Raw genomic sequence first — 27992 nt, forward strand, 5'->3', positions numbered from 1 at the left:
TAAACAAAGCTCTCCATTCTCTCCGTAGAACACTGATAGCTACTCACAGCATGCAAGGCCTGCTTATTTTCCCACCAATTCATTATTCATTTATTCAACAGATATTGAGTTCTATATACTAAGGATACAGCAGTGATAAAAATCCCTGCCATTATGGAACATACATTCTAGTGAAAGAAAGCAGACAATAAGCAAATAAATGAACTATGTAGTATTTAGTGACATGTAACATGGCAATATGGATAAAACCAGAGCAGGGAAGTAGAGAATGCTGGAGGCAGGCTGAGTAGATGTTGTAGTTTTAGATAGAGTGGCTAAGGAAAGCCTCATATGAGTAAAAGCCTTGAGGAGAGCGAGGCAGTAGGCTATGTAAATATCTGGAGATGCAAATATTTGGAGGAAGAGTGGTCCAGGGATAGACACAAAGGCCCAGAGAAGGATTCTATCTGACATGTTCTAGGAAGAACCAGGAGGCTTGTGTGAGTGAAGCTGAGCAGGTGAAGGGTGAGGTAACAGGAAGTGCAGTGGGGAGCAGAAGACAGACTAGGTAGGATTTTGTTTGTTTGAGAAGAAGTCTCGCTGTGTCGCCCAGGCTGGAGTGCAGTAGCATAATCTCTGCTCACTGCAACCTCCACCTCCTGGGTTCAAGCAATTCTCTTCCCTCAGACTCCTGAGTAGCTGGGATTACAGGCGCCTGTCACCATGCCCGGCTAATTTTTGTATTTTTAGTAGAGACGGGGTTTCACCATATTGGCCAGGCTGGTCTCAAACTCCTGACCTCAGGTGATCCGTCTACCTCGGCCTCCTAAAGTGTTGGGATTACAGGCGTGAGCCACCGCGCCTGGCCTTTTTTTTTTTTTTTTTTTTTCTCTTTTTTTTTAAGAGACCCAGGCTGGAGTGCAGTGGTGGAATCACAGCTCACCGCAGCCTCTAACTTCTGGGCTCAAGCGATCCTCCTGCCTCAGCTTCTCTGAGTAGCTGGGACTACAGGCATGCAACACCACACCTGGCTAATTTTTTAGTTTTTGTAGAAATGGGGTCTTATTATGTTGCCTGGGTTGGCCTCAAACTCCTGGGCTTAAGTATCCTCCCACTTCGGCCTCCCAGAGAGTAGGGATTATAGGCATGAGCCACTGTGCCCAGCCTCTTTTTGTACAGCATTGTAAAGATTTTGGTTTTTATTCTAACATGGGTGGCCTCTGGTAGGTTTTGAACAACATAGTGACATGATCTGACATGTTTACTCTCTATAGCTTATGTGCTGCACATACACTAAATGAGGCAAGAGAAGAAGCAGGGAGATCAATTAATTAGGAGGCTTCCACAATAATCGGAATGAGGAATGGGGATTTGGGCCAAAGTGATAATTGTGAAGGTAGTGAGAAATGCCTGGCATATTTTTTTTTTCCTTGTTGCCTTTTTAGGTAGAACTGGTAGGATTTTGGTAACTGAATGTGAGGTGTGAGGAAAGGAGATTTTGGGCCTTTGATCTGGAAGAATGGAGTTGTAATTTACTCAGATAGGGAAGGTTGTGGGAAGAGGAGGTTTAGGCAGGGGTGGTAAGGAACTCAGTTTTGACATGCTAAATTTGAGATTACTAAAAATCCAAGATTTGCCAATTTGTATAAGCATTACTTGTATACTTATCACAAGTGATTAGGTTTGTTCTATGTCAGTTGCACGGTTTTGAAATTATACAAAGTAAACATTTAAAAAATGAAATTATAGGTCAGGCATGTTGGCTCACACCTGTAAGCCCAGCACTGTGGGAGGCCAAGGTAGGCAGATCACCTGAGATCAGGAGTTCGAGACCAGCCTGGCCATGATGGCAAAACCCCGTCTACTAAAAATACAAAAATTAGTAGCCGGGCATGGTGGTGCATGCCTGTAATCCCAGCTACTCGGGAGGCTGAGGCAGGAGAATCGCTTGAACCCAGGAGGCGGAGGCTGCAGTGAGCCCAGATCGTGCCAAAAAAAAAAAGGAATTATAAAAGCAAAAATAAAGTTATAGTTTTTTATAAAAGCTGAGTTGAATGCTTTGAAAAGACTTCATAAAGGCAAATAGCTTACAAAAATTACCACCAAGCTAGGTGTGGAGAAGACAAATGTAAAAGATTGGGTACAAAATTGTACAAATCTAGGGAGATTCTGCAGTCGGTGCTATTAATGTACGTTTTCTCTCCTTTAAAAGTAAGGAAAACTCGAAATTCCAGATGATGATTTAGGGCAGGGGTCCCCAAACCCCAGGCTGCACAGCAGGAGGTGAGGGCTGGCGAGTGAGCATTATCACCTGAGCTCTGCCTCCTGTCAGATCAACAATGGCATTAGATTCTCACAGGAGCGCAAACCCTATCATGAACTGTGCATGTAAGGGATCTAGGTTGTGCACTCCTTAGGAGAATCTAATCCCTGATGATCTGTGATGGACCAGTTTCATCCCAAAACTATCCACCACAGCCACCCCCGAACCGTCCATGGAAAAATTATCTTCCCCAAAACTGGCCCCTGGTGCCAAAAAGGTTGGAGACCACTGATTTAGCGGTTTAGTTTATGTAACAAAGATATCTTGAAATATCAAGTGAATCCATACTCCCAACTAAAGGCCTTGATACTATATCAAAAGATTGGCCAAAGAATGTACATTCATTCAACATTAAAATGTCAACCAGGCATGGTAGCTCAAGCCTGTAATCCCAGAACTTTGGGAGGCTGAGGTGGGAGGATCACTTGAGGACAGGAGTTCAAGATCAGCCTGGGAAACATACCAAGACCTCCTCTCTACTAAACAATAAAAATAAGCCAGGTGTGGTGGCATGTGGCTGTAGCCCCAGCTACTCAGGAGGCTGAGGCAGGAGAATCACTTGAGCCCAGGAGTTAGAAGTTGCAGTGAGAACCACTGCACTCCAGCCTGGGTAAGAGAGAGAGAAAAACCTTGTCTCAAAAAAAAAAAAAGTAATTTGTCTACATCATTATGTATAATTTATTATGATTCCCTGCCACCAAAACAACCCCAAATGTTCCACCTCTTCGTACTCACATCCCGTGTAATCCCCTCCCACATTGTGTCAGCATTGGTCTGTGTTACCAATGGCAGAAGTGACAACACTTCCACATCTAGGTTATAAAAGACATTGTCTTTTACCTTGCTATTTCTTGGATTATTTATCTGGGAGGAAGCCAGCTACCATGTCTTTTTTTTTTTTTTTTTTTTTTTTTTTCTGTAGAGACAGGGTCTCATTATGTGGCCCAGGCTGGTTTCACACTTCCGGGCTCAAACATTCCTCCTGCCTCAGCCTCCCAAAGCGCTGGGATTACAGGCATAAGCCACCATGCCTGGGAAGCTGTCATGTCTTAGACACTCAGGCAGCTGCGAGGTCTAGTTAGTAGGAACTAAGGTCTCTCGCCAATGGCAAGGGACTGAGGCCTCCTGACAACAGACATGTGAATGAGAAAACCTTAGAAGTGAGTCTTCCAGCCCCAATCAGGCCTTCAGATGACTGCAACTTCAGGAGAGAACCACCAGACTAAGCCATTCCTGAATTCCCAGCCCTCAGAAACTGTGTAAGATCATGTTTGTTGTTTCGAGCTGCTAAAATTTTGGGATAATTTGTTGTATTGTAACAGATTGTGAATATAATTACTTTAACATTTATTATCCATCTTCATCTTCTACATTATTTTATTGGTCCTTTGTAAAATTCCTGGGGCCATTCTCTTTTTTTCTTTTTCTTTTTTTTTTAAAGACAGATTCTCGCTCTGTTGCCCAGGCTGGAGTGCAATGGCGTGATCTCAGCTCACTGCAACCTCTGCCTCCCAGGTTCAAGCAATTCTCCTGCCTCAACCTCCCAAGCAGCTGAGACTACAGGCACGTGCTGCCACACCCGGCTCATTTTTTGTATTTTAGTGGAGATGGGGTTTCACCATGTTGCCCAGGCTGGTCGTGAACTCCTAAGCTCAGGCAATCCACCCGCCTCGGCCTCCCAAAGTGCTGGGATTACACGCTGTGAGCCACTGCACCTGGCCCCTGGGACCATTCTCACACAGTTATTATTAAATAAGAATTAGCAAAGTTCAGGAAGTCATATATTTCAAGTGCATTCTAATTCAAAGTGCTTCTCTATATTCAAGTATTATGGTATCATTTCAAACATAGCAAATTATAAAAGTTCTGTAATTTCCTAAATATAAATGTACTTTGTGAAAGGCTTCTGTGACACACATAAAAGACATATTTGATGTACCAGTTGCTTTGCTGTGGCTTTTAAGTAAAGAATAAAAAGTGTCATAGAAGGAAGGCTGTTTTTCTTCTCTGTAGTAGAATACAGTCCTTCCCTGCCCAGATGATGGTTACTGTAGAGTTTTCATTGTTCAGATATAGAAAAAGCCAAAGAAAGAACCTTAGCAGACAGAAGAGTTTGTGTAGCCTGATCAAAGATGTCAGTAGCATAAGAAGAGAAAGAGATCAAGGGGGGAGAAGTGGCAGGATAAAGTATCAGAGAATACAGGGTATAGGAAGAAACACTGCAGAAAAAACCAGAAGTCAAAAGCAGCATAAGAACAGTTAGTTTAGAAAGATTAACAAAGTGATTTATAAAGATTTCCAGCAAAGCCCTATAAAGTCTAACAATAGGGCACTAAGATGTTTGCAGAGAAGCATTTTAAATATACGTAAGAATTCAGAGAGAGATGTTTAAAGTGCAAAACATTAAGTTCAGATAGTGGGATCAAAGAAGATGCATGAGACAACAGAGTATGGCAGATAATCACAAAACAGAAAATGAGAATGAGATGCTGCTCTAGTTTCCCATTGCACTCCAACCCTGTATCCTAGCTCAGGAAAGATTCTACTCATGTTTATATGGTTTTCTTATCAATATGTTTACTTTATATGTTTTATAATTCTAAAAATATAACTATATACATTTATCTATAGCATATATAATTATTCTAAAATAAACCTATTTGTTGAAAGTCTCAAACTAAGAATCTGTTTTCATATCCAGGTGACTTCCATCTGGTGACTATGGTGGTATCCAGGTGGCATCCCTCTCCTTGACTAAATATATCTGAACCCTTTTGTTTTTTGGTTTTGAGACTGAGTCTCGCTCTGTTGCCCAGGCTGGAGTGCAGTGGCGTGATCTCAGCTCACTACAACCTCCACCTCCTGGGTTCAAGCAATTCTCCTGCCTCAGCCTTCCAAGAACCTGGGATTACAGGTGTGCGCCACCACGCCTGGCTAATTTTTGTATTTTTAATAGGGACAGGGTTTCGCCATGTTGGCCAGGCTGGACTCAAACTCCTGACTTCAAGTGATCTGCTTTGCTCGGCCTCCCAAAGTGCTGGGATTACAGGCATGAGCCACTGCACCCGGCCATATATCTGAAGCCTTTTGAAGAATTGATAAGAAGGGAGGTTCAGGTCATATATGAATAGTAATGATGCATATACATCAATATGATAAGTTTATATTATGCTTGATGGCATTATCATCCAAACACTTTAATTAAAACACAAGTATTTTCACTTTATTCATCACAAAACTGTCTTTTTCCCCACATCAGTACATGGAGAAACAATAATTTTTTTAATCTTTGTTTTTATTTTTTATTTTATTTATTTTTTTGAGACAGTTTCGCTCTTGTTGCCCAGGATGGAGTGCAATGGTGCGATCCTGGCTCACTGCAACCTCTGCCTCCCAGGTTTAAGCGATTCTCCTGCCTCAGCCTCCCGAGTAGCTGGGATTACAGGTGCCCACCACCATGCCCAGATAATTTTTGTATTTTTAGTAGAGATGGGGTTTCACCATGTTGGCCAGGCTGGTCTCGAACTCCTGACCTCAGATGATCCACCCGCCTCGGCCTCCTAAAGTGCTGGGATTACAGGCATGAGCCACCGCACCCGGCCTTTTATTTTTTATTTTAATGATAAAGTTTTATATTTGATTATAATGCTTCTGCAGTTGTCCTGTTCTCTATGCCATACATATGGGTCTTATGGAGACTTAATATTCTCATACAGGATCTGATGAGACAAGTGTGACTTCATAATTATATATTAACATTGTTTAAAATATTCAATACATCAGCAAGACATACCATCAGTTTTTTATTTGGCAGTAATAGTAATACATCCATGTTACAGTGCTTATTTTGGCTAAAGAGCCAGTGCAATTTTTTCTGCTACTGTAGTGTCTTACTTTTACACAAATTAATGAGTACAGTCCTTACATTTAGGAAACAGAAACATTTACTGATATCAGCTAAGTAAAGCTAATACATGGTTGTTCTCAAACTAAACAAGAAAATAACATAATATACTCATTAGGAACAAAGTAGGGATGTTCTTATTTCCACTAATCACAGATTATATAAATTCTTAAATTTCACATACATATTTCTTAATCTAAGTAAAAAAAATTAGAATTCAGCTTAATTCCTATAATCATTTTGAAATTTACATCAAATAATTTCTGAATATATATTCACATTAAAATAAAAGTAAATGGGTTATATAAACATAATTTAAAATTTCTGATTATGAAAAGTTATAGAGAAGTACAATTAAATGTTACTTTGGCATTCCTATTTCCTAGGCTTACAGGAATTATGAAGAATTCCTTTGTAATACAAATAATCACTCTTGGAAATTATATTTAAGTAGAAAATGTTACATTTTAAGGCAAGAAAACATTTGTAAATATTTTTATAAAGGCATTTAATTCAACAAATTAACAGAATCATAGTAAATGGATGCAAATAAAGAATACTACTTTATGAGAAAGACAGAAAGTTCTTTGGAGCTTACTGTGACAGTATGGAAAACTTGTCTTCTTTTTTAAAAGATAATTCCATTTTGATACTTAATAAACACAATGTTAACCTTCAAGAAGAAATAAGTACTCCTTTAGTTGAACAAAAATGTAGAGAAATCAAAATACAAAAAATGAAATTAAAAGAAATACCAAATGTAAATTGCCTCAAAATTTATCTTCTTTCTTCTAGAAAAAAGGATATTTTCTCAGGACTGACTTAATTGAAGTCCCTCTTATAATTTACATATGGAAGTGGATGGTAGAGCTCATGGTGGCAAGGGCAATTCCATGATTAAGTGTTTAAACAGGGTTTACCCTAAAAGGCTCTAAACTAATCATTTTTAAAAACATTGCTTTGCTATTTAACCCAATTTTAAGGCAAATGGAAACCGTTATATATATCTTTTTTTTTTTTTTTTTTTTGAGACAGAGTTTCACTCTTGTTGCCCAGGCTGGAGTGTAATGGCACGATCTCGGCTCACTGCAACCTCCGCCTCCCGGGTTCAAGCGATTCTCCTGCCTCAGCCTCTCGAGTAGCTGGGATTACAGGCATGCGCCACCATGCCCGGCTAATTTTGTATTTTTAGTAGAGACGGGGTTTCACCATGTTGGTCAGGCTGGTCTCAAACTCCTGACCTCAGGTTATCTGCCCACCTGGGCCTCCCAAAGTGCTGGGATTACAGGCGTGAGCCACTGCTCCTGGCCTGTTATATATGTCTTAAGTACCCTTCTGCATGCAGTCAGAAATGTTCTTTTCAAGAGGACATTTCCTTTAAAAAGTTCAAGTTTCTTCTCTTACAATACAGAGGTTTTTCCAATACTTATTGTCCTAAAATTCTATTTGGTCACTCTTACCTCTTTTGTGAAAGGCCACATCTTGCTAAAGTAGCAGCTACTGAACTGACCAGAAACAAACTCAAACACTGAATTTGAGAAACCAACCTGCTGAATATAAGCAACTTTTTCTAAGATGAAATGTAAAAACGAAAAAGAAAAACAAGACAAAAAGCAACACCTTCTAGAAAGCCATTCATCTTATCTCATAAAATTAATTCCCCAGAGTTATCTCATGTAGTAGCAGCATTATCAAATAGTGCAATTCTTCAAAATTGATTTCAAATAATATCTTTCTAAAATAAATTACATTTACTTACAGCTTTGCTTATAAAACCACAGCTTAAAACACTCTGCCCTCAAACGGGTAAATTAATATAAGCAATAACTGTCTTGTCTACACAGTAATGAAATGCATGTGCACGCACACATATGTGTGTGTATCATTCAAGACCAAAGATACCACAAGGTAAAAACATGTAATATTAAATAAAAAGTAAACAGTACATAATGGAATTTTTAGTTTTGGTACTTCTAATAATATTCTCATCAATAATAAGAATTATAAATAGGTAATTGTTAAATTAAGCATCTATGTAAGAAAAGGCAAGGAGCTATATACTAAAGAACAGTGATAATCTGTATGTTTCATGCTATATAACCTATAAAGTACATGCAAAACAGCATGATCCTGAATTCCATATTTTGTAGTTAATTTACATAAACGTGGCACATACAGAAAATTACAAATCTCAAAAGATTATGCTTCCCCCCCCCCACTTTTTTCATCTTCTATTCATTAATCAGAAACTAGGCACTTTTATCTAAACATTTGCTTTTTAAAAATGCATTTTAGGAATAAGACGTGGTGACACATGCCTCTGGTATGAGGAGTTGGAGACTGCAGTGAGCTATGTATGATAGCACACTGTACTCCAGCCTGGGCAATAGAGCGAGACCCCATCTCTTAAAAGAAGGAAAAAAACAATGCATTTTAGGTCCTTTTGTGCAACTCACTCCTAAAATGAATAAAGCCCGTTTTAGGGGCAAAATCAACAAATCTAATCTACTTACATACTGAGTTAGCCACTCCAAATAAGTGGTATATTATTTAGAAACAAAATTAATACAACTCTGAAGGCATTTAATATACTCTTATAGAAGAACTCCACCCATAAAAACAATTCATTTGTTTGTAGATTTATCATAATGAACACGAAATATATACTTCCACATCATTAAAAATATTTTTGTTTTACATCGAAGGGAGGAAAAAACCCTTCTTTAAAATGTTAATAAGATTCAAAATATGAATATTTTTAAAACATGGGGATAATATGACAAATTCCCACTGGGCTGAGTTTTCTGTGGGAATAACTAAAAGGAAGTTTTGTAGGAGAAAGGAGAAATTATTTTACTGCACCAAGTTTCATACCTTCAGATGCTGACAGTCTTCAAATAACACTAAATTTTAAATTGCCTTTATTAATTAATAAATGTTATCTTTTTAATCAATACTCATTCCAGGGGAAAATGCTCTGATGTATAAAAAGAAAGTTCTTCAGTCTCTCTGTAACTTACAGGACCAACAGTAACATATTTTGGCAACTACAGTTAATATAAATTTGTAAATTGTAAATTTCTCAATGTTAATTCATTTAAATGCTTTATTTGTTTTATTTATTCACTTCTGAGATAGGGTCTTGCTCTGTCGCCCAGGCTGGAGTGCAGTGATGCAATCACGGCTCATGACAGCCTTGACCTTCTAGACTCAAGTGATCCTCCCACCTCAGCCTCCCAAGTAGCTGGGACCACAGACACATGCCACCACACCCAACTAATTAATTTAATTTAATTAATTTATTTTTTGAGATGGAGTCTCACTTTGTTGCCCAGGCTGGAGTGCAGTGGTGTGATCTTGGCTCACTGCAACCTCCACTTCCTGGGTTCAAGCAATACTCCTGTCTCAGCCTCCCGAGTAGCTGGGACTACAGGCGTCCGCCACCACGCCTGGCTAATTTTTGTATTTTTAGTAGAGACGGGGTTTCACCATATTGGTGAGGCTGGTCTCAAACACCTGACCTCAGGTGATCCGCCCACCTTGGCCTCCCAAAGTGCTAAGATTACAGGCATGAACCACCACACCCAGCCTATTTTCATTTTTTAAAAAATTTTTAATATTTCCATTGAACTCTGCTTGATACCAGCTCATTTATTTTTATGTTTTTGTAGAGACAGGCATCTCCTTATGTTGTCCAGGCTAGTCTCAACCTCCTGGCCTCAAACTGTCCTCCTGCTTCAGCCTCCCAAAGTATTACAGGCATGAGCCACTACAAGTGGCCCATTTAAATGTTCTATAACAATATTCAGTGATTACAATTTCTTTGATTCAAATACATAAGCAAATGCACAAGCAATAATATATGCAGTACATATTAAACATCATTACTGCCTAAACTTGATTAAACAAATGAATAACTTTATAATTAAAAATATGTTTCTAGGCAAAGTTAAATATACTGACATTAGGAGTCATATATTCTTGCATGTGTGGGCCACAAAGACCTTGGCTAAAGTGTACATTTTAAAGGTACAAGGCATAAAAACAGAGCTTTTGAGAATGACAGCTTCAAGAAGACAAACCAATTAACTCACAAATATTGGCTTCAATTCAAGCAATATTTCTGTAAAACATACATTTCACGACTTCGATTATTACCTAATGAATGCAAAAAGCCACTATGACTACACTACACAGGAATTCAATGACAGAACTTCTGTATAAATACAGTACAGTTGCTCATTTTTTAGTAGTTTTTTTTCCTCCCTGAATCCACATGCACCAATTCTGTTAATTTTGTAATATATGTTACAAAATCAATAGTTACCTTAAAATATTTCATAGCACACTCAAATTGTATGATTCTTATGGTACTTATTGTACTTTGGCTTCCAGTAGCCCAGTGGACATAACATGACCATGACTACTTAGACAACTACTCGTATGCCTCAGGGCATCTGCTTCAAGATAGGCCATTAAAAGCTCAGTGCGGCGAATGAGTAACTGCATGAGGTCTTCAGCTAAAGTCTCTGTACTTGAATAGCGCACCTTCTCAAAGTCAAAAATGTCTTTGAGAAATAAAAGAACTTGATTCTGGAAAATGAACATAAATTGGCATTTATTAGACCAAAATTATGTTACATTGAAAAAGCTTCTAATATTATAATGAGCACTGAATCAGGAATCAGAAGACCTGACTTCCAGTGCTCGTTTCATATCTCATTAGAAAAGGGACCTTGCACAAGTGATTTCTTTCCTTTTTTGGGGCTCATTTTCCTTTTTGGTGAAATAGGGCTAATACCACCCATCCTACTTACTACTCAGGGATGACATGACGATCAAAAAAGATAACCTATGTGATACCATGAAAAGGTGGGGAAACATTTAAAAAAAGATAATCTATAAGAAGTGCCTGTAAACTCTAAAGCACTGTTTAAATGTAAGGGGTTATTAGTCCTTTCCCTTCAATGTGACCTTTGAGCATTGCCTCTACTCTAAGACAGGAGAATAAACTATTCCCAGTAATAGTTTTAAATCAATAATAATAAAATAATACATTATAATTTTAAATGTGCTTTTTTTTTTTGTACAAGAAAAACCCTTAAGGCACATGAAAAATAAAGAACATTTCAGGTCTCAAATCAGTGGTAGATCTTGAAGTATATTTCATTTCAGTAAGTTATTATGTACACTGAAACTCACTGTAAGCAAACTGTATACTAATAAGTATTAAGTCTCAGCTGTTATGTCACCATAATAGAAAAAAAGTAATTTAAGAGAGCGAAAAACAGGAATATTTAATTTCTATCTTCTTTCTTAATAACATATCTTCCAAACGTTATGAAGAAGTACTAAGAAGACACACTTCATTGATTCACTGGATTTTATATCTGAAAGGGTCATTAGCAATCAACCTGTTAGGCTCCCTCGTTTTATAGATAAAGAAACGGAACATCAAAGAATGATTTGCCCCAAGTCAGAATGCTCACTGATGACAGACTTAATTCCCAACCCCTAAAACACATAACTTACATTTGGGTGGTCAAGTAAACTACAAAAATCAACATGTTCTGAATGACAGTAAAATAAACATTTTCTAAACCATTTATAAAAATATTACCTTGGCAGCACATAAACATAATTTTAAAAAATGAATGGTATAGTAAAACATCTACACTTTCAAATTCATACTCAATTATGTTTACTTTTATTTGCTCCTTGAAATGCAGCCTAAACTCAAGACTATTACATAGAGAGACTTTCCTTGTCACTTTGCCAGCCAGAAAATTCTATAAGGAGCTATAACTTGTATTTTGGCGAACTAAAACTGCTGACATTGGGAGATAATGTTAAACCCCCATTTTATTTCTCACAACTTGGATTTTATCATTCATCTCACCTTTAACCACAACTTATTCTATATTACCACATGTGCAATAAAGGTAGATATTGTCTGTAAGTTTCAAAAGTGCCCAGGTCTGAAGAACCAACTATCTACATTGATTTGACTGTCACATGGCAACACCATGCAAGACCATGTATCCCTTGCATTAGGGAATTGATAAGGTGAATGGATATGCTGAGTCTACTCCAGAATAAAGCACCAAATCTATAAAATACTGGTCCATTATAATAATACTGGTATTATAAAATTCCAAAAATATTTAACACTGGCATTTAAATGCTGAATTAAGGTGACTTTTATAACTTTACTCTTAAGTAATATTTGTTCTTCTACAAAAGCAAAACAAAACAGAATAAAACCGTATCTCCTTTTTGATTTAGAAAAAAAAAGAGAAATGATTCAATGACTGAACATACCTTAAAAAAGCAACATAAATCATAGAGAGAATTTCTAGGACCCAAAAAGCCCCAGGCTAGGACAGGACTGATGTGTTCACAAATGGCATAAAAATGGGCAAAAAATCCATCTGGGATCTGTTGGGAAGTAAAGGAGAATCAAGTTATTTCTACCTTCTTGTTATTTGCTTTCTCTAGTACAGAAACGGAAGTTGCTATTCATTATATGACCAGTGGGAGTTTAAGAAAATTTGTTTTTTAGAACCAGAGTCTAGCAACACCTCAAACTCCTGGCCTCAAGCAATCCCCCGGCTTCAGCTTCCTGAGCAGTGGGGACTATAGGCACGCACTACAGTGCAGGGCTCATGACTAGCTCTTTTTGAGGGCAAACCAAGAGTCAGTCATGAGCCATGCTATTAAAGTTAATAAGGTTACAAGTAACCTTTAGAGTCATAGAATGTTTTATGTAGATTTCATATCCTAGCCAATAGTTTCATACGTGCTGAGACACATTTCTATATTTGTTGTTTGTTTTTTTGAGACAGGGTCTCACTCTGTAGGCCAGGGTGAAGTGCACTGGTGCAGTCATGGCTCACTGCAGCCTCAACTTCCCAAGCTTGAGTGATCCTCCCACCTCAAAATTCCAGGTAGCTGGAACCACATGTGCACGCCACCCCTCCTGCCTAATTTTTTCTATTTTTAGTAGAAACAGGTCTCACTATGTTGCTCAGGCTGGTCTTGAACTCCTGGGCTCAAGCAATCCTCCCTACTTTGCCTCCCAAAGTGCTGGGATTACAGGCGTGAGCTGCCACACCCCGCCCTGAAAAGTTGTTTTTACCTCATAAATATGCTTCATAAAAAAGCAATCCGGCCAGGCATGGTGGCTCATGCCTATCTATAATCCCAACACTTTTGGGAGGCCAAGGCAGGTGGATCACTTGACCCTAGGAGTTTGAGACCAGCCTGGGCAACATGGTGAAACCTTGTCTCTACAAAAAATACAAAAGTTAGCCAGGCGTGGTGGTGTGTACCTATAGTCCCAGCTACTTAGGAGGCTGAGGTGGGAGGATCATTTGAACCCAAGAGTTGGAGGGTGCAGTGAGCCAAGATAATGCCACTGTACTCCAGCCTGGGTGACAAAGTAAGACTCTAGTAATGGCTGACCCGGAACCACACTTTGGGAGGCCGAGGCGAGCAGCTAGGCCATGATCCAGCCTGGGGATAGAGTGAAATCCGATCTGTCTAAAACAAAAAAAAAACACAACTAGTAAAATGATTAAGCTAAATTACTCTTACTAGAATCCTAACTTTTAATTAAGGAACCCTATATTATTTAAGCATTTAATTGTGTAATTGCCTCTTCCTGTGAAGTATCAGTTCATATAGCTGTGTTTTAGGAAACTCTAAGTTTATAATAACTTTTTGAATTTCCCTTGTTAAATAACACACTGTGGGATTTGTTATACAGCACTGACTACACAAGATTCTGTCTCCTGGTAGAGGGAGGGGGGTTATTTTCTATTTTACAGTCTCTAAGACAATCTTCTAAACCTCATTTTCTTTTCTTTTTTTTTGTTTTGTGAGACGGAGTCTCACTCTGTCGCCCAGGCTGGAGTACAGTGGCACCATCTTGGCTCACTGCAACCTCTGCCTCCCAGGTTCAAGCAATTCTGCTGCCTCAGCCTCCTGAGTAGCTGGGATTACAAGCGTGTACCACCATGTCCAGATAATTTTTGAATTTTTACTAGAGACAGTGTTTCGCCATGTTGGCCAGGCTGGTCTCGAACTCCTGACCTCAGGTGATCCACCCTCTTTGGCCTCCCAAAGTGCTAGGATTACATGCAAGAGCCACTGTGCCGGGCCTAAACCTCATTTTTAAAATACAAGATAGCAGCAGTTACCATTTAACGAGTACCCATTATATTCTAGAAAATGTGCTAGTTTCTATTTAATTTACTAAAACATTCCTTCAAAAGTATGTCATGTTAACATCATTCTAAACATGTGAAAAGTGATATTGGAGAGGGGTTAAATAAACTGCCGTAATTCACACACAGCTAGTTAGTGAGGGCCAAGAAGTATGTTCTACATATAGTAAAGTTCGAAATACCACAGACTTGAAGTGTATTATGAGTTCAGAGAAGTGGGAACTTAGTGTGGGCCGAAGCAGACTAGATAAACTTCAGCAAGGAATAATGTGAGCTGAGCTCAATGATGGGTAAGATTTATTTAAGTACAGAGGGAATTTGGCATTTCAGGTATAGGAAATAGTTCCCAAGAGGTGAGACATATAGGTATCTATGAATATAGAAAGTTATAGGTTGGGCGCAGTGGCTCAGGCCTGAAATCCCAGCACTTTGGGAGGCCAAGGCAGGTGGATGACTTGAAGGTGGGAGTTTGAGACTAGCCTGGCCAACATGATGAAACCCCATCTCTGCCAAAAATACACAAATTAGCCAGGCATGGTGGCGACCGCCTGTAATCCCAGCTACTTGAAAGGCTGAGGCAGAAGAATCACATGAACCTGGGAGGCAGAGGTTGTAGTGAGCTGAGATCGTGCCATTGCACTCCAGCCTGGGCGAGAGTGAGACTCCGTTTCAAAAAGAAAAAAAAGTACAATATTTATTCTAAGAAGTAGAAAAATAAAGTTAGACATGTAATAATATATCATTATTATTATAACTACCACTTACTAACCTCTTTAAATGTTTAATGTTTAAATTAAGCTTGCTGATATCATCACTTTCATCCTTACCATGGTCCTATTAAGTAGGCATTAACACCATTTTGCAAATGGGAAAACTGAGGGGCAGCTGATGGTCAGTAACTTCCTGTAATCATGCTAGCTAGTGTGAGAATCCAACCCACGTATACAAGTCTGTTCCTAGTCCTAACGTTAGAGTTCATCATCATCATTAAGGAAACCTGCTTAAAATATGGGTCTCTGGAATCATTTTAAATAAGAATTATTCAAACACAGGGGCTCCAGAATTATTTCTACCAGCACATTCTTTTTTTTTTTTTTTTTTTTTGAGACGGAGTCTTGCTCTGTCGCCCAGGCTGGAGTGCAGTGGCGCAATCTCTGCTCACTGCAAGCTCCGCCTCCCAGGTTCACGCCATTCTCCTGCCTCAGCCTCTCCGAGTAGCTGGGACTACAGGCGCCCGCCACCACGCCCAGCTAATTTTTTGTATTTTTTAGTAGAGACGGGGTTTCACCGTGGTCTCAATCTCCTGACCTTGTGATCCGCCCGCCTCGGCCTCCCAAAGTGCTGGGATTACAAGCGTGAGCCACCGGGCCCGGCACTACCAGCACATTCTAAAGATGTTGTGAGAACTATACTTTAAAATCACTGCAACAGGCAATACTGTCTCAAAGTTATAAGATTGGAAAATATGGATATGATAAAATACTACAGGTCCTTGGGCAAATAATAATGTTGTAATAGTCAGTACTTGCTTAATGCACTATGCCAAGCACTGTTCTAAGCACTTCACATTGAATCTTCCAGAAACCCTATGAGGGCTAGGCACAGTGGCTCACGCCTGTAATCCCAACACTTTCGGAAGCCGAGACTGGAAGATCACTTGAGGCCAGGAGTTTGAGGCCAGCCTGGGCAACACAGCAAGACCTCAACTGTACAAAAAAATAAAAAATCAGCCAGGCATGGTGGTGTGCCCCTGTAGTCCTAGCAAGTCAGGGGGGATGAGGCAGGAAGATTGCTTTAGCCCAGGAGTTATAGAGGCTGCAGTGAGCTATGATCATGCCACGGCACTCCAGCCTGAATGACAGAGCAAGACCCTATCTCTAAAACAAAACAAAACACTATGAGGTAGATACTATTACTATTCTATTTTTAGAGATAAGGAAACTGAGGCATAGAGAAGGTAAGCAACTTGCCTAAGGTCACATAGCTAGTATGTGGCATTTGAACCCAGTAGTCTCACTCGAGAGTCCTTGCCCTTTACTACTAGGAGTGTATGAGAAAAACAATGCTTAGCAGGTAAGACGGGTTACAGGGTGTGAGGCGTGGAGGCAGGATATAAACTCTGAGACTTTTTATTTGTAGGGGCTCCAAATTGAATAAAGCAGCTATTAGAATCAAATCTTTATTTCTTAATTGGATTAAATGAAGTGGAATCCACTATATTAAAGAACTGTAAAAAAATACTGGCCAGGTACAGTGGCTCACGCCTGTAATCCCAGCACTTTGGGAGGCCGAGGCGGGCGGATCACCTTAGGTCAGGAGTTTGAGACTAGCCTGGCCAACATGGTGAAACCCCGTCTCTACTAAAAATACAAAAATTAGCCGGGTGTGGTGGCGGGCACCTATAGTCTAGTTACTCGGGAAGCTGAGGGAGGAGAATTGCTTGAACCCCGGAAGCGAAGGTTGCAGTGAGCCAGGATCGCGCCACTGCACTCTAGCCTGGACAACAGAGACAGACTGTCTCAAAAAAAAAATTAATATCATTAAGAGAAAAAACAAAAACCTAAAACTCATCAGAGTTGTTTCCAACTGGAAACCCCTCTCCCAGTTAGCTGAAAGACCATGCATGCCTCAATACTAAGGATGAGAAAGAAGGCCTTCAAAAAAGAAGCCAACCCACTACCAGTAAGTCACTCATCTAGCCTGAGGGACAGTCTCTCCTACCCCTCCTACAGCTGCCAATTCCCACTGGAGAAGTGACTCAGAAGCTTCTTTGACAGAATCCTTAAATGATTTAACAAAGGAATTCAGGGCATAATGAATTTTACCTTCATCTGTTGTCTTTTCTGTTTCAGCACCGACCAACAACTTGAAGCCACAGCCTAAATACATGCAGAGAAAAGAAAGATTTATATACAGCTATATAAACATTTCCATTTTTATTAGAAATTCAAAGTTTATGGGTCTAAAACGTTCAATATATTCATCACTAATAAGAACTAGTCGGCCGGGCACAGTGGCTCACATCTGTAATCCCAGCACTTTGGGAGGCTGAGGTGGGTGGATCACGAGGTCAAGAGATGGAGGCCATCCTGGCCAAGATAGTGAAACCCCATCTCTACTAAAAATGCAAAACAAAATTAGCTGGGCATGGTGGCACACGCCTGTAGACCCAGACACTCGGGAGGCTGAGGCAGGAGAATTGCTTGAACCCAGGAGGTGGAGGTTACAGTAAGCAGAGATCGCGCCACTGCACTCCAGCCTGGCAACAGAGCGAGACTTTGTCTCAAAACAAACAAACAAACAAACAAAAAACAAAACTAGTCAGGGTCTTCACATTGTTTGAAAATATTAATGAAAAGGTATTTCATTTTTATAAATTTTTAAATCATGAGCAAAGCTGTATGTTGTAAGGGCAAAAAAAAAACGTGAAATAATATTTAAAAAATTAAACACAAAGCCACTAAAGGAAAAAGACTGTGCTCTGCAACAAAGGAGATTCAATTTTCAGAGTTTTAAAGTTCTGTTCCTTAAGGGAAAAAAGTGAAAATATGTGTATATAGAATTCACATACACAAATAAATATTCTATGTATAATAATAAAGTAATTTTTCTTCTTCTTTTTTTTTGAGACAGGGTTTCACTCCCATTGCCTAGGCTGAAGTGCAAAGGAGTGGTCTCGGTTCACTGCAACCTCCGCCTCCAAGGCTCAAGTGAACCTCCCACCTCAGCCTCCTGAGTAACTGAAACCACAGGCATGCCCTGCTGCACCTGGCAAATTTTAGTATTTTTTTTTATAGAGACGAGGTGTCACTATGTTGCCCAGGCTGGTCTCAAACTCTTGAGCTCAAGTAATCCGCCTGCTTTGGCCTTCTAAAGTGCTGGGATTACAGGCGTAAGCCACTGCACCTGGCCTAAAGTAATTTTTTTTTCAAGAATAGTACTATTGGAATATTTGTGAATAGAGCTAACAGTTTGATCCAAATAAAGAACTAGGAAATACAACCATGACAGGACAAAAGCACCCAGTGGATCCTGAAGAAATCTGACCCTTGGAGGTGATTCCAGGAAGGAAAAAAAAAAGAAAAATCTGACCCTACTCTGGCATGACCCAGCTTTGATCAAGGTCACTTTACCAAATCAGTTATACAGAAATGGAGAACATGTACCTTTTATTATTAAAACATACTTAATTGAGGAAAAATGAATTTATTTAAAATGCTTTTAAGTTTAATATCAGTAAGTTCCAAAATAATTGTGAAATTGCCAACTGGAACATTTTTTTAAAGGTATCCAAATTGCATCATAAAATGTATCCACCCTACTTTGCTTCCAGGTGCACACTTAAAGCCCAACAAAAACCAATGTTAAACAGGTTTGAGAACAAAAAACAAGAGAAGCTGAAAAGAGAATTTCATCTGAAGATGTTATACCATATATGCCTGAGCTGAATATCAAAGGATGAGCTCAGTTTCCATACATTATTTCACAGACAGATGTATATGTAAATCTTATCAATCTACCCAGTTTTGACTTTTTTTTTTTTTTTTTTGAGATAGAGCTGCACTCTTGTTGTCCAGGCTGGAGTGCAGCGGCATGATCTCAGCTTACTGCAACCTCTGCCTCCTGGGTTCAAGTGATTATTACACCTCAGCCTCCTGAGTAGCTGGAATTACAGGTGCCCACCACCATACCCAGCTAATTTTTGTATTTTTAGAAGAGACAGCCTTTCACTATGTTGGCCAGGCTGGTCTCGAACTCCTGACCTCAAATGATCCACCTGCCTCGGCCTCCCAAAGTGCTGAGATTACAGGCGTGAGCCACTGCACCTGGCCAACCACTTTTTTTTTTTTTTTTTTTTTATGAGACAGTTTTGCTTTTGTTGCCCAGGCTGGAGTGCAATGGCTCAATCTCGGCTCACTGCAACCTCCACCTCCCGGGTTCAAGCAGTTCTCCTGCCTCAGCCTCCCGAGTAGCTGGGATTACAGGTGCCCGCTACCATGCCCGGCTAATTTTTTTTTGTATTTTTAGTAGAGATGGGGTTTCACCATGTTGGCCAGGCTGGTCTCAAACTCCTGACCTCAGGTGATCCGCCCACCTCGGCCTCCCAAAGTGCTGGGATTACAGGCGTGAGCCACCGCGCCCAGCCTTGCTTTTTAATCAAACTTAAAAGGCTGAGAAAGGTAAACCACCACTTACTGTTTCTTTGAAGGATGAGTTTAGCCATCGATTATTTACTACATTCTGTATGGATGTGGGTGGGTTTTCCAAATCTTCAAAGGAATCCATTAATATAAAATCCAGAACAACATCATAAAAATTTAGATTTTTCACCTGCATTAGATTATGAGTTGAAACAGAAATGATTATTACATAGAGCTGAAATAAAATCTGAGCCAGGGCTTTATGGTTTTATAACAGCAGGGTTTTTTTTTTAATCAGCTTATTCAAAAATAAAAAATAAAAGGAGAGATAAATATGAAAGCTCACCACTAGAAATTACGATTTCAGATCTCAAGTGAAAATAATCTCTCCTCCTCTCTATTCTAGGAGTCCTTTGTTCACGCTTCTATTATAACATCCAGGATGCTCACTCTGCCTTGCTATTTAGTTACTGGTATATGTGCCTGTCTTCCCCACCAGATCATGAACATCTTGCTCTTTCATTCATTCATGCACACTCTACATACTACATGCTGTACCAAGTGCTCAGACTTCTAGAGTAAGCAAATCAGATGCCTAGAGTATAGTGGGGAAAACAGCAACAAAATAATCCTACAAATATCCCATTATGAACTGTGTGAAGCACAATAAAGGAAAAAGTATAGTGTGCTGTACCATTTTGGCAGAAATATGGAGAATGAAACAGGGGAAAGAATGAATGCAGGGAGGAAAGGAGTGAGCAGGGAATCGGGAAATATAAAGACTACTGACGTAGCCCAGAGAAAAGACAACAGGTACTTAGGCCAAGAGGGGTGACAGAAAGAGAGGAAAGTAGAAGAAACTGAAAGATATTTAGGAGTTAAAACTGACAAACTTAGAGATGAATATGATAAAATGGGTGAGGATCAGGGAGAGGTGAAGGATGAGTCTCAGGTTGCTGGCCTGCTGAAGTAAATGGATACTGATTCCATTTCCTGAATAAGGGAACACTAGAAAAGGAAAGATTAAGTCTTCATGTATTTGTTGTATCCACTGTTTTCTCTGCCTAGAAGACCTTTCAGCTCCTTGTAAACTCACTTTTTTTTTTTTTGCTTCTGAGACAGAGTCTTGCTCTGTCACCCAGGCTGGAGTGCACTGGCATGATCTTGGCTTACTGCAGCCTCCACCTCCTGGGTTCAAGTGATTCTCTTGCCTCACCCTCCTAAGTAGCTGGGATTACAGGCATGTACCACCATGCCTGGCTAATTTTTGTCTTTTTAGCGGAGACAGCGTTTCACCACGTTGGCCTGGCTGATCTCAAACTCCTGGCCTCAAGTGATCTGCCCGCCTCGGCCTCCCAAAGTGCTGGGATTTCATTCCTTTTTTTTTTTTTTTTTTTTGAGACGGAGTCTAGCTCTGTCACCCAGGCTGGGATTACAGGCATGTGCCCCATGCCTGGCTAATTTTTGTATTTTTAGTAGAGACGGGTTTCACCATGTTGGTCAGGCTGGTCTTAAACTCCTGACCTCACGATCTGCCTGCCTCAGCCTCCCAAAGTGCTAGGATTACAGGCGTGACCCACCATGCCTGACTGATATCTATATCTATATATTTTTTTAGACAGTCTCGTTCTGTCACCCAGGCTGGAGTACAGTGGTGCGATCTTGGCTCATTGCCACCTCCACCTCCCAGGTTCAAGCAATTCTCGTTCCTTGGCCTCCCGAATAGTTGGGATTACAGGCGTGAGCCACTACACCTGGTTAATTTGTGTATTTTCAGTAGAGACGAGGTTTTGCCATGTTGGCTAGGTTGGTCTCGAACTCCTGACCTCAGGTGATCCGCCCGCCTCAGCCTCCCAAAGTGCTGGGATTACAGGCGTGAGCCACCATGCCCGGACCTCTATTTATTTCTATTATCTGTATCTACATATATATTATAAACTGTGAACTCACACTGACAGCTCCAATTCCAATCCCAGCGTTTTATACCTCCCTTCTCTCACAGGGAAAAGCTGGCTCTGATTTTTCTCAGTATACTTATTTGTTCAGTCCTGTGTGTACAGCCAATTCCCCAGCCCTACTGAGCTGCTGCTGTTGTACTGCTCAAAGCTGTCCTTGCATAGGCCACCATTCCTGCCCTGCTAGGGGCCTGCCAATGACTTTTGGAGAGAAGGAAGAGAGGGAACAGGGAAGGAGGACAGGAGGGAAGGAAGCAAGGAGCCAACAACAGCAAAAAAGGCTTCTTAGAAAACAATTTACAACTACTGCCCCAATGTACAAGGAGTGTGGTTTATGACTTCGTCAGAAAAAAGATGTCCCACAACCATACAATTGGCTTTACTTTATTTAACAAGGATAATGAAACAGTAGTCTCAACTCATATAAAATTACATGCAAATAACTAAGAAAAATTAATATCACAAAAAAATTTGAATTTACCCCTCTAGCAGCAAGTTCCATTTCAGTACTACCCCAGTGATCGGTCTGCTCTAAAAAATAGATCATTTCATCAAAAACATCTTCAAACTTCTTTGGATTCTGAAGAAGAAAACACACTTTAACCCTAAACTCAACTTTATAACAAGCTACAAAGAAAGTTACTCTTCAAATAAGTCTGGTAGATCTTAATTCTACTAGGTAGCTGAACTAAAATACATTTCAAAGGTATACCAAATTTATCTGGTTTACTACTTTGCTGTTGCAACATTTTGCAGAAGCCAAGATAAAGAATGTCAGTAAAATGTCACAAGCAAACTATTTATTACTCAAATATGTATGCCTATTTTGGTCAGTCCTTAAAATGAAAATTTGGTTATAGCAGACATTATGTGAGGCTTTTGTTGCAGTTCTGCTTCTTTTGGAGGAACCCTAGTTCAAATCACTGAGTTTATCTGTCATGAGAAGGCCACGAAAGCAACACAAGACTTACACTGGGAATTGCATGTATTAATAGTTAGTATCACCTTACATATACTTAGCACTTTACACTACTTAACACTTTATTCTTTAAGCTGCTTTCCCATTTATCATTTATTTAATCATCCTAAAACCCCTCTGAAATGAGGTAATATAAATATAATTCTATAAATGAAAGAATTAAAGTTCAAAGGGATTGAGTCTGAAAACTAGGTGTGCAAATGGCTCAGGGAAGGCCTGTTTTGTTTTCTCATCATCTGGACAAACCTTGCATAAAGTAAGGTGGTTCCTTACAGTCTGAATGAAGTTCTTGTCATTGCTTCTGCCTCATTCAACTACATGAAGATGAGGCAGTTCAATTTGTATTCCAGATTTCTGAGACCTACGCTATTTCCGGTAACCCTCTTCCTGAACAGGATTGAGGTAATAAAAGGGGAGGCATTAGTAATAATAATAGTGATGGTTACAGCAGCAGATATAATGATAATTCTCACCATGACATTTACAGAGTTTATGGCAAATTGGAAATAATTTATGAGAAACAACTTGGTTGAAATAGTGTGGACTTTATACATAGTTCAACCCGAGCATAACTTAATGCCCTTTGCAACTATCCACAAAAACTTTTTCTTCTATCAAAAATTTAATGTCTTAATCTTCAGTTCAAAGGGTAAAAACAACTTTTGTAAATGGTAAAAATCTTGCCAACAGAACAAGTTTACCTTTCGTGCTTTCACAATTAAAGCTGATAAAATTTTCCTTCCACTCTCAGCGAGGAATATCCTGTTGGCTGATTCTGAAAGAATTACCTGAAAAAATATCCATTCCCAAAGAAAAAAGAGACCTATAATAAATGTGAATGGACATTCTACTTAATAGCACAAATAATCCTAAAACAGTTAATGCATTGCATGTGGTGCTATTTCAACAGGCAGCTCACAGAGAAAGTCCTAATTTACTAAAATAAAAAGAACTCTTGAAACCTATAGTCAAAAAAAGATTAAAGGGAATTAAATTTGAATTTAAATTCTGTTCAAAATCATATTACAGTCTCAAATAAATTTCCTATAGCCCCAAAACATAAGAAAACGAATATATTCTTGTTATTTTCTTTTTAGAAAATCAATTTTATAATTGACTGAAATTAAATCTCAAATACACATTACTTAATAGTGAGAGGGTTTTTATTTTAAGCAGCCATTTTTATGTTCCTGAAGTACCAAAATATCCTGTTTTGACAAAATGTGGTGGGCCTGGGAATCCGTGGGAGAGGATAATGAAATATGGAAACAAATGAAGGCAAGTAGCAGGGAGGAAAAATAAGTTTAGTGGACTTTATATTTGTCATTAGGAATAGGGATAATCAAGAGCACAGAGCTGTCCTGTTTATTTGCACTGGACTCTACAGCATGAGGGTGGGGATGAGTGGCTGGGTGAAGTCACTTAATGTTAAAAAAATACCTGAAAAGCCTGTCGAATACAGTGAAGTTTGGCAAGAAAATCACTGTCTCCTAGGCACTCCAACATTTCAGTTCTATGTAATAAACAGGGGAGACAATTGTTAAACTACATTCAAGATCAAGCCTAGTATAAATTTGGATTCAAACAAGGCTTAACCTCAGGACCTTAATATAAAACATGTTTTTTCAATACTGACAGAACATGTAAAAATAATTTTTTCTTTACTTGGACCTAAAAACATCTTTTCTCCTATTCTCATAAACATTTTTAATAAGTACCACACAAACACCTTAATATCCTTCATAAACATACACAAAACTGAAATGGTACCTCAGTACTCTGGAGTAAATTTTTCCTTCTTCAACTAAATGCATGGCTTCCTCGTAAAACGGGCAGTGACAAAGGGACTCCAGGCTGTAGGTATGCCGTACTTCTCTGTGTTCTGCAAGCTAAGAGCACAGTGGGTTAGAACAGAATACAGGCTAGGTGCAGTGGCTCATGCCTGTAATTGCAACACTTTGGGAGGATCGTTTGAACCTAGAAGTTTGAAACCAGCCTGGGTAACATGGTAAGACCCTGTCTCTGCAAAAATCTAAAAAAATTAGTCAGGTGTGGAGGCATGCACCTGTGGTCCTAGCTACCCAGGAGGCTGAGGTGGGAAGACCACTTGAGCACAGGAGGCTGAAGTTGTAGTGAGCTGTGATTGTATCACTGCACTCCAGCCTAGCTGGCAAAGCCAGACCCCATCTCAAAAACAAAACAAAACAAAAGCCAGAAAACCAAAAAGCAGAATACACTGATATAAGAAGATAAACTATAAAAGAAAGAAAATAGGATTTTGCTAACATCAACATACAATAAATTTGATTAAACCATAAAAACCATTCAATAGGATTTTATAGCTAATAAAATCTGAATTCATTTTATTTCAAAATTGAGTTGTTAAAAAGAGTAAAACTTTTAACAAGCTTAGTTCATTCTGAATCCAATTACTTAAATCCACAGAACGTACAGAAAACCAATACTGTATCTTTTTTTTTTTTTTGAGACAGGGTCTCACTGTCACCCAGGCTGGAGTACAGTGGCAGGATCTTGGCTCAATGCAGCCTTCCCGCCCAGGTTCAAACAATTCTCCCGCCTCAGCCTCCAGAGTAGTTGGGATTACAGGCACGTGCCACCACACCCAGCTAATTTTTGTATTTTTAGTAGAGATGGGGTTTTACCATGTTGGCCAGGCTGGTCTCAAACTGGCCTCAAGCGATCCGCCTGCCTCAGCCTCCCAAAGTGCTGGCATTCAGGCGTCAGCCACCGTGTCTGGCCAGCAATACTGTATCTTATAGTTCACCAAAAAGAACAACTGAGGAAGCATTTTTTAAAACGAGGAGGAGAATTTTATCATCCATAGATTACTTACAAGTATTATAACCTATGATTATAATGAAGCAAAACTTAGTACAAAAACAACAAAATAAGCTCAATGTTGCTATTCTAAGACATATTTCCTTGTATATAGCTTTGATTGACTTTTGTATAACTGAAAGACAGTCGTGCTTTTGGCTAGCAACTCTACATATGAAATTCCAATCTTCTGACAGTTCATTAAAAAACAATTGCAAACACTATAGAGTAGCCAGCTAAGCAAAAAAAAAAAAAAAAAAAAACAACCCAGAAAACTTCTAGAGTGTTTTGTTTGGAAGAGACAGGATCTCGCTCTGTCACCCAAGCTGCAGTGCAGTGGCACAGTCATAACTCTGCAGCCTCAAACTCCTGGGCTCAAGTGATCCTCCTGCCTCAGCCTCCCGCGTAGCTGGGGCTACAGGTACGCACCACCACATCCTCTAATTAAAAAAATTAGGAGGGGCTCAGGTGCAGTGGCTCATGCCTGTAATCCCAGCACTTTCCAGCACTTTGGGAGGCTGGGGCGGGTGGATCACCTGAGGTCAGGAGTTCAAGACCAGTCTGGGCAACAAGAGTGAAACTCCGTCACAAAATAAATAAATAAATACAAGTTACAAAGCAAAAACAACAACAACAAAAAAACAAAGTACACAGGCAACAAAGAGCACAATGAATGTAATGGTACCTCATATTTCAATACTAAAAACTGAAATTATGTCAAGCACTCTCTCAGACCACAGTGGAATAAAACTGTAAATCAACTCCAAAAGGGACCTTCAAAACCATGCAAATACATGGAAATCAAATAACCTGCTCCTGAATGAGCACTGGGTCAAAAACAAAAGCACGATGGAAATTTAAAAATTCTTCGGGCCGGGTGCGGTGGCTCACGCTTGTAATCCCAGCACTCTGGGAGGCCAAGGCGGGTGGATCACGAGGTCAGGAGATCGAGACCACGGTGAAACCCCGTCTCTACTAAAAATACAAAAAAAATTAGCTGGGCGTGGTGGCGGGAGCCTGTAGTCCCAGCTACTCGGAGAGGCTGAGGCAGGAGAATGGCGTGAACCCAGGAGGTGGAGCTTGCAGTGAGCCGAGATCGCGCCACTGCACTCCAGCCTGGGTGACAGAGTGAGACTCTGTCTCAAAAAAAAAAAAAAAAAAAAAAAAATTCTTCGAACTGAATGACAAAAATGACACAACCTATCAAAACCTCTGGGATACAGCTAAGGTAGTACTAAGAGTAAAGTTCATAGCCCTAAACGCCTACATCAAAAAGTCTGAAAGAGCACAAACAGACAATCTAAGGTCATACCTCAAGCAACTAGAGAAACAAGAACAAACCAAACCCAAACCAGAAGAAGAAAGGAAATAACCAAGATCAGAGCAGAACTAAATGAAATTGAAACAAACAAACAAAAAAATACAAAAGATGAATGAAACAAAAAGCTGGCTGTTTGAAAAGATAAATAAAATTGATAGACCTTTAGCAAGATTAACCAAAAGAAGAGAGAAAATCCCAATAACCTCACTAAGAAAAGAAACAGGAAATATTACAACTGATACAACTGAAATACAAAAGATCATTCAAGGTTACTATGAACACCTTTATGCACATAAACTAGAAAACCTAGAAGAGATGGATAAATTCCTGGAAAAATACAACCTTCCTATCTTAAATCAGGAAGAATTAAATACCTCGATCAGACCAATAACAAGCAGCAAGACTGAAATGGTAATTTAAAAATTACCGATAAAAAAAAGTGCAGGACCAGACGGATTCACAAGAGAATTCTATCAGACATTCAAAGAAGAATTGGTACCAATCCTTTTGACACTATTCCACAAGATAGAAGGAACCTTCCCTAATTCAGCATCACCCTAATACCAAAACCAGGAAAGGACGTAACCAAAAAACAAAACTACAGACTGATATCCTTGATGAACATAGATGCTAAAATTCTTAACAAAATACTAGCTAATTGAATCCAACAACATATCAAAAAGATAATCCACCATGATCAAGTGGGTTTCATACCAGGGATGCAGGGATGGTTTAATATATGCGAGTCAATGAACGTGACACACCACATAAACAGAATTAAAAACAAAAATCACACGATCACCTCAATAGATGCAGAAAAAACATTTGACAAAATCCAGCATCCTTTTATGATTAGAACTCTCAGCAAAATCGGCATACAAGGGACATACCTTAGTGTAATGAAAGCCATCTAAGACAAACCCACAGCCAACATAATACTGAATGAGGAAAAGTTGAAAGCATTCCCTCTGAGAATGGGAACAAGACAAGGATGCCCACTCTCACCACTCCTCTTCAACATAGTACTGGAAGTCCTAGCCAGAGCAATCAGACAGAAGAAAGAAATACAGGGCATCCAAGTCGGTAAAGAGGAAGTCAAACTGTCACTGTTTGCTGAAAATATGATCGTTTACCTTGAAAACCCTAAGAAGTTGTCTAGAAAGCTCCTAGAACTGATAAAAGAATTCAACAGTTTCCAGATACAAGACTAATGTACCCAAATCAGTAGCTCTTCTATACACCAACAGCGACCAAGCAGAGACTCAAATCAAGAACTCAACCCCTTTTACAACAGCTACAAAAAAATGAAATAAAATACTTAGGA

General features: G+C 39.4%; 1 protein-coding gene across 4 annotated transcripts in view; it reads right to left on the minus strand.

Annotated features, from left to right (window-relative positions):
• Positions 1 to 6086: 6086 nt before the first annotated feature.
• Positions 6087 to 27992, minus strand: part of MIGA1 (mitoguardin 1) — a 97494-nt gene continuing 75588 nt past the window's right edge. For all 4 annotated transcript variants that reach the window (XM_032155533.2, XM_032155532.2, XM_058439646.1 and 1 more), the window contains 8 exons: positions 24280 to 24398; positions 23950 to 24022; positions 23211 to 23297; positions 22012 to 22110; positions 19631 to 19765; positions 17260 to 17313; positions 12528 to 12644; positions 6087 to 10799 (listed from right to left, as the gene is read on the minus strand). In XM_032155533.2, coding sequence (XP_032011424.1) covers positions 10581 to 10799; positions 12528 to 12644; positions 17260 to 17313; positions 19631 to 19765; positions 22012 to 22110; positions 23211 to 23297; positions 23950 to 24022; positions 24280 to 24398 — 903 coding nt within the window. In that variant the 3' untranslated portion in view covers positions 6087 to 10580. The remainder of the gene's footprint in view (positions 10800 to 12527; positions 12645 to 17259; positions 17314 to 19630; positions 19766 to 22011; positions 22111 to 23210; positions 23298 to 23949; positions 24023 to 24279; positions 24399 to 27992) is intronic.

The sequence above is a fragment of the Hylobates moloch genome, unplaced genomic scaffold (assembly GCF_009828535.3).
Source record: "Hylobates moloch isolate HMO894 unplaced genomic scaffold, HMol_V3 SCAFFOLD_5, whole genome shotgun sequence".
Taxonomy (NCBI): Eukaryota; Metazoa; Chordata; class Mammalia; order Primates; family Hylobatidae; genus Hylobates; species Hylobates moloch.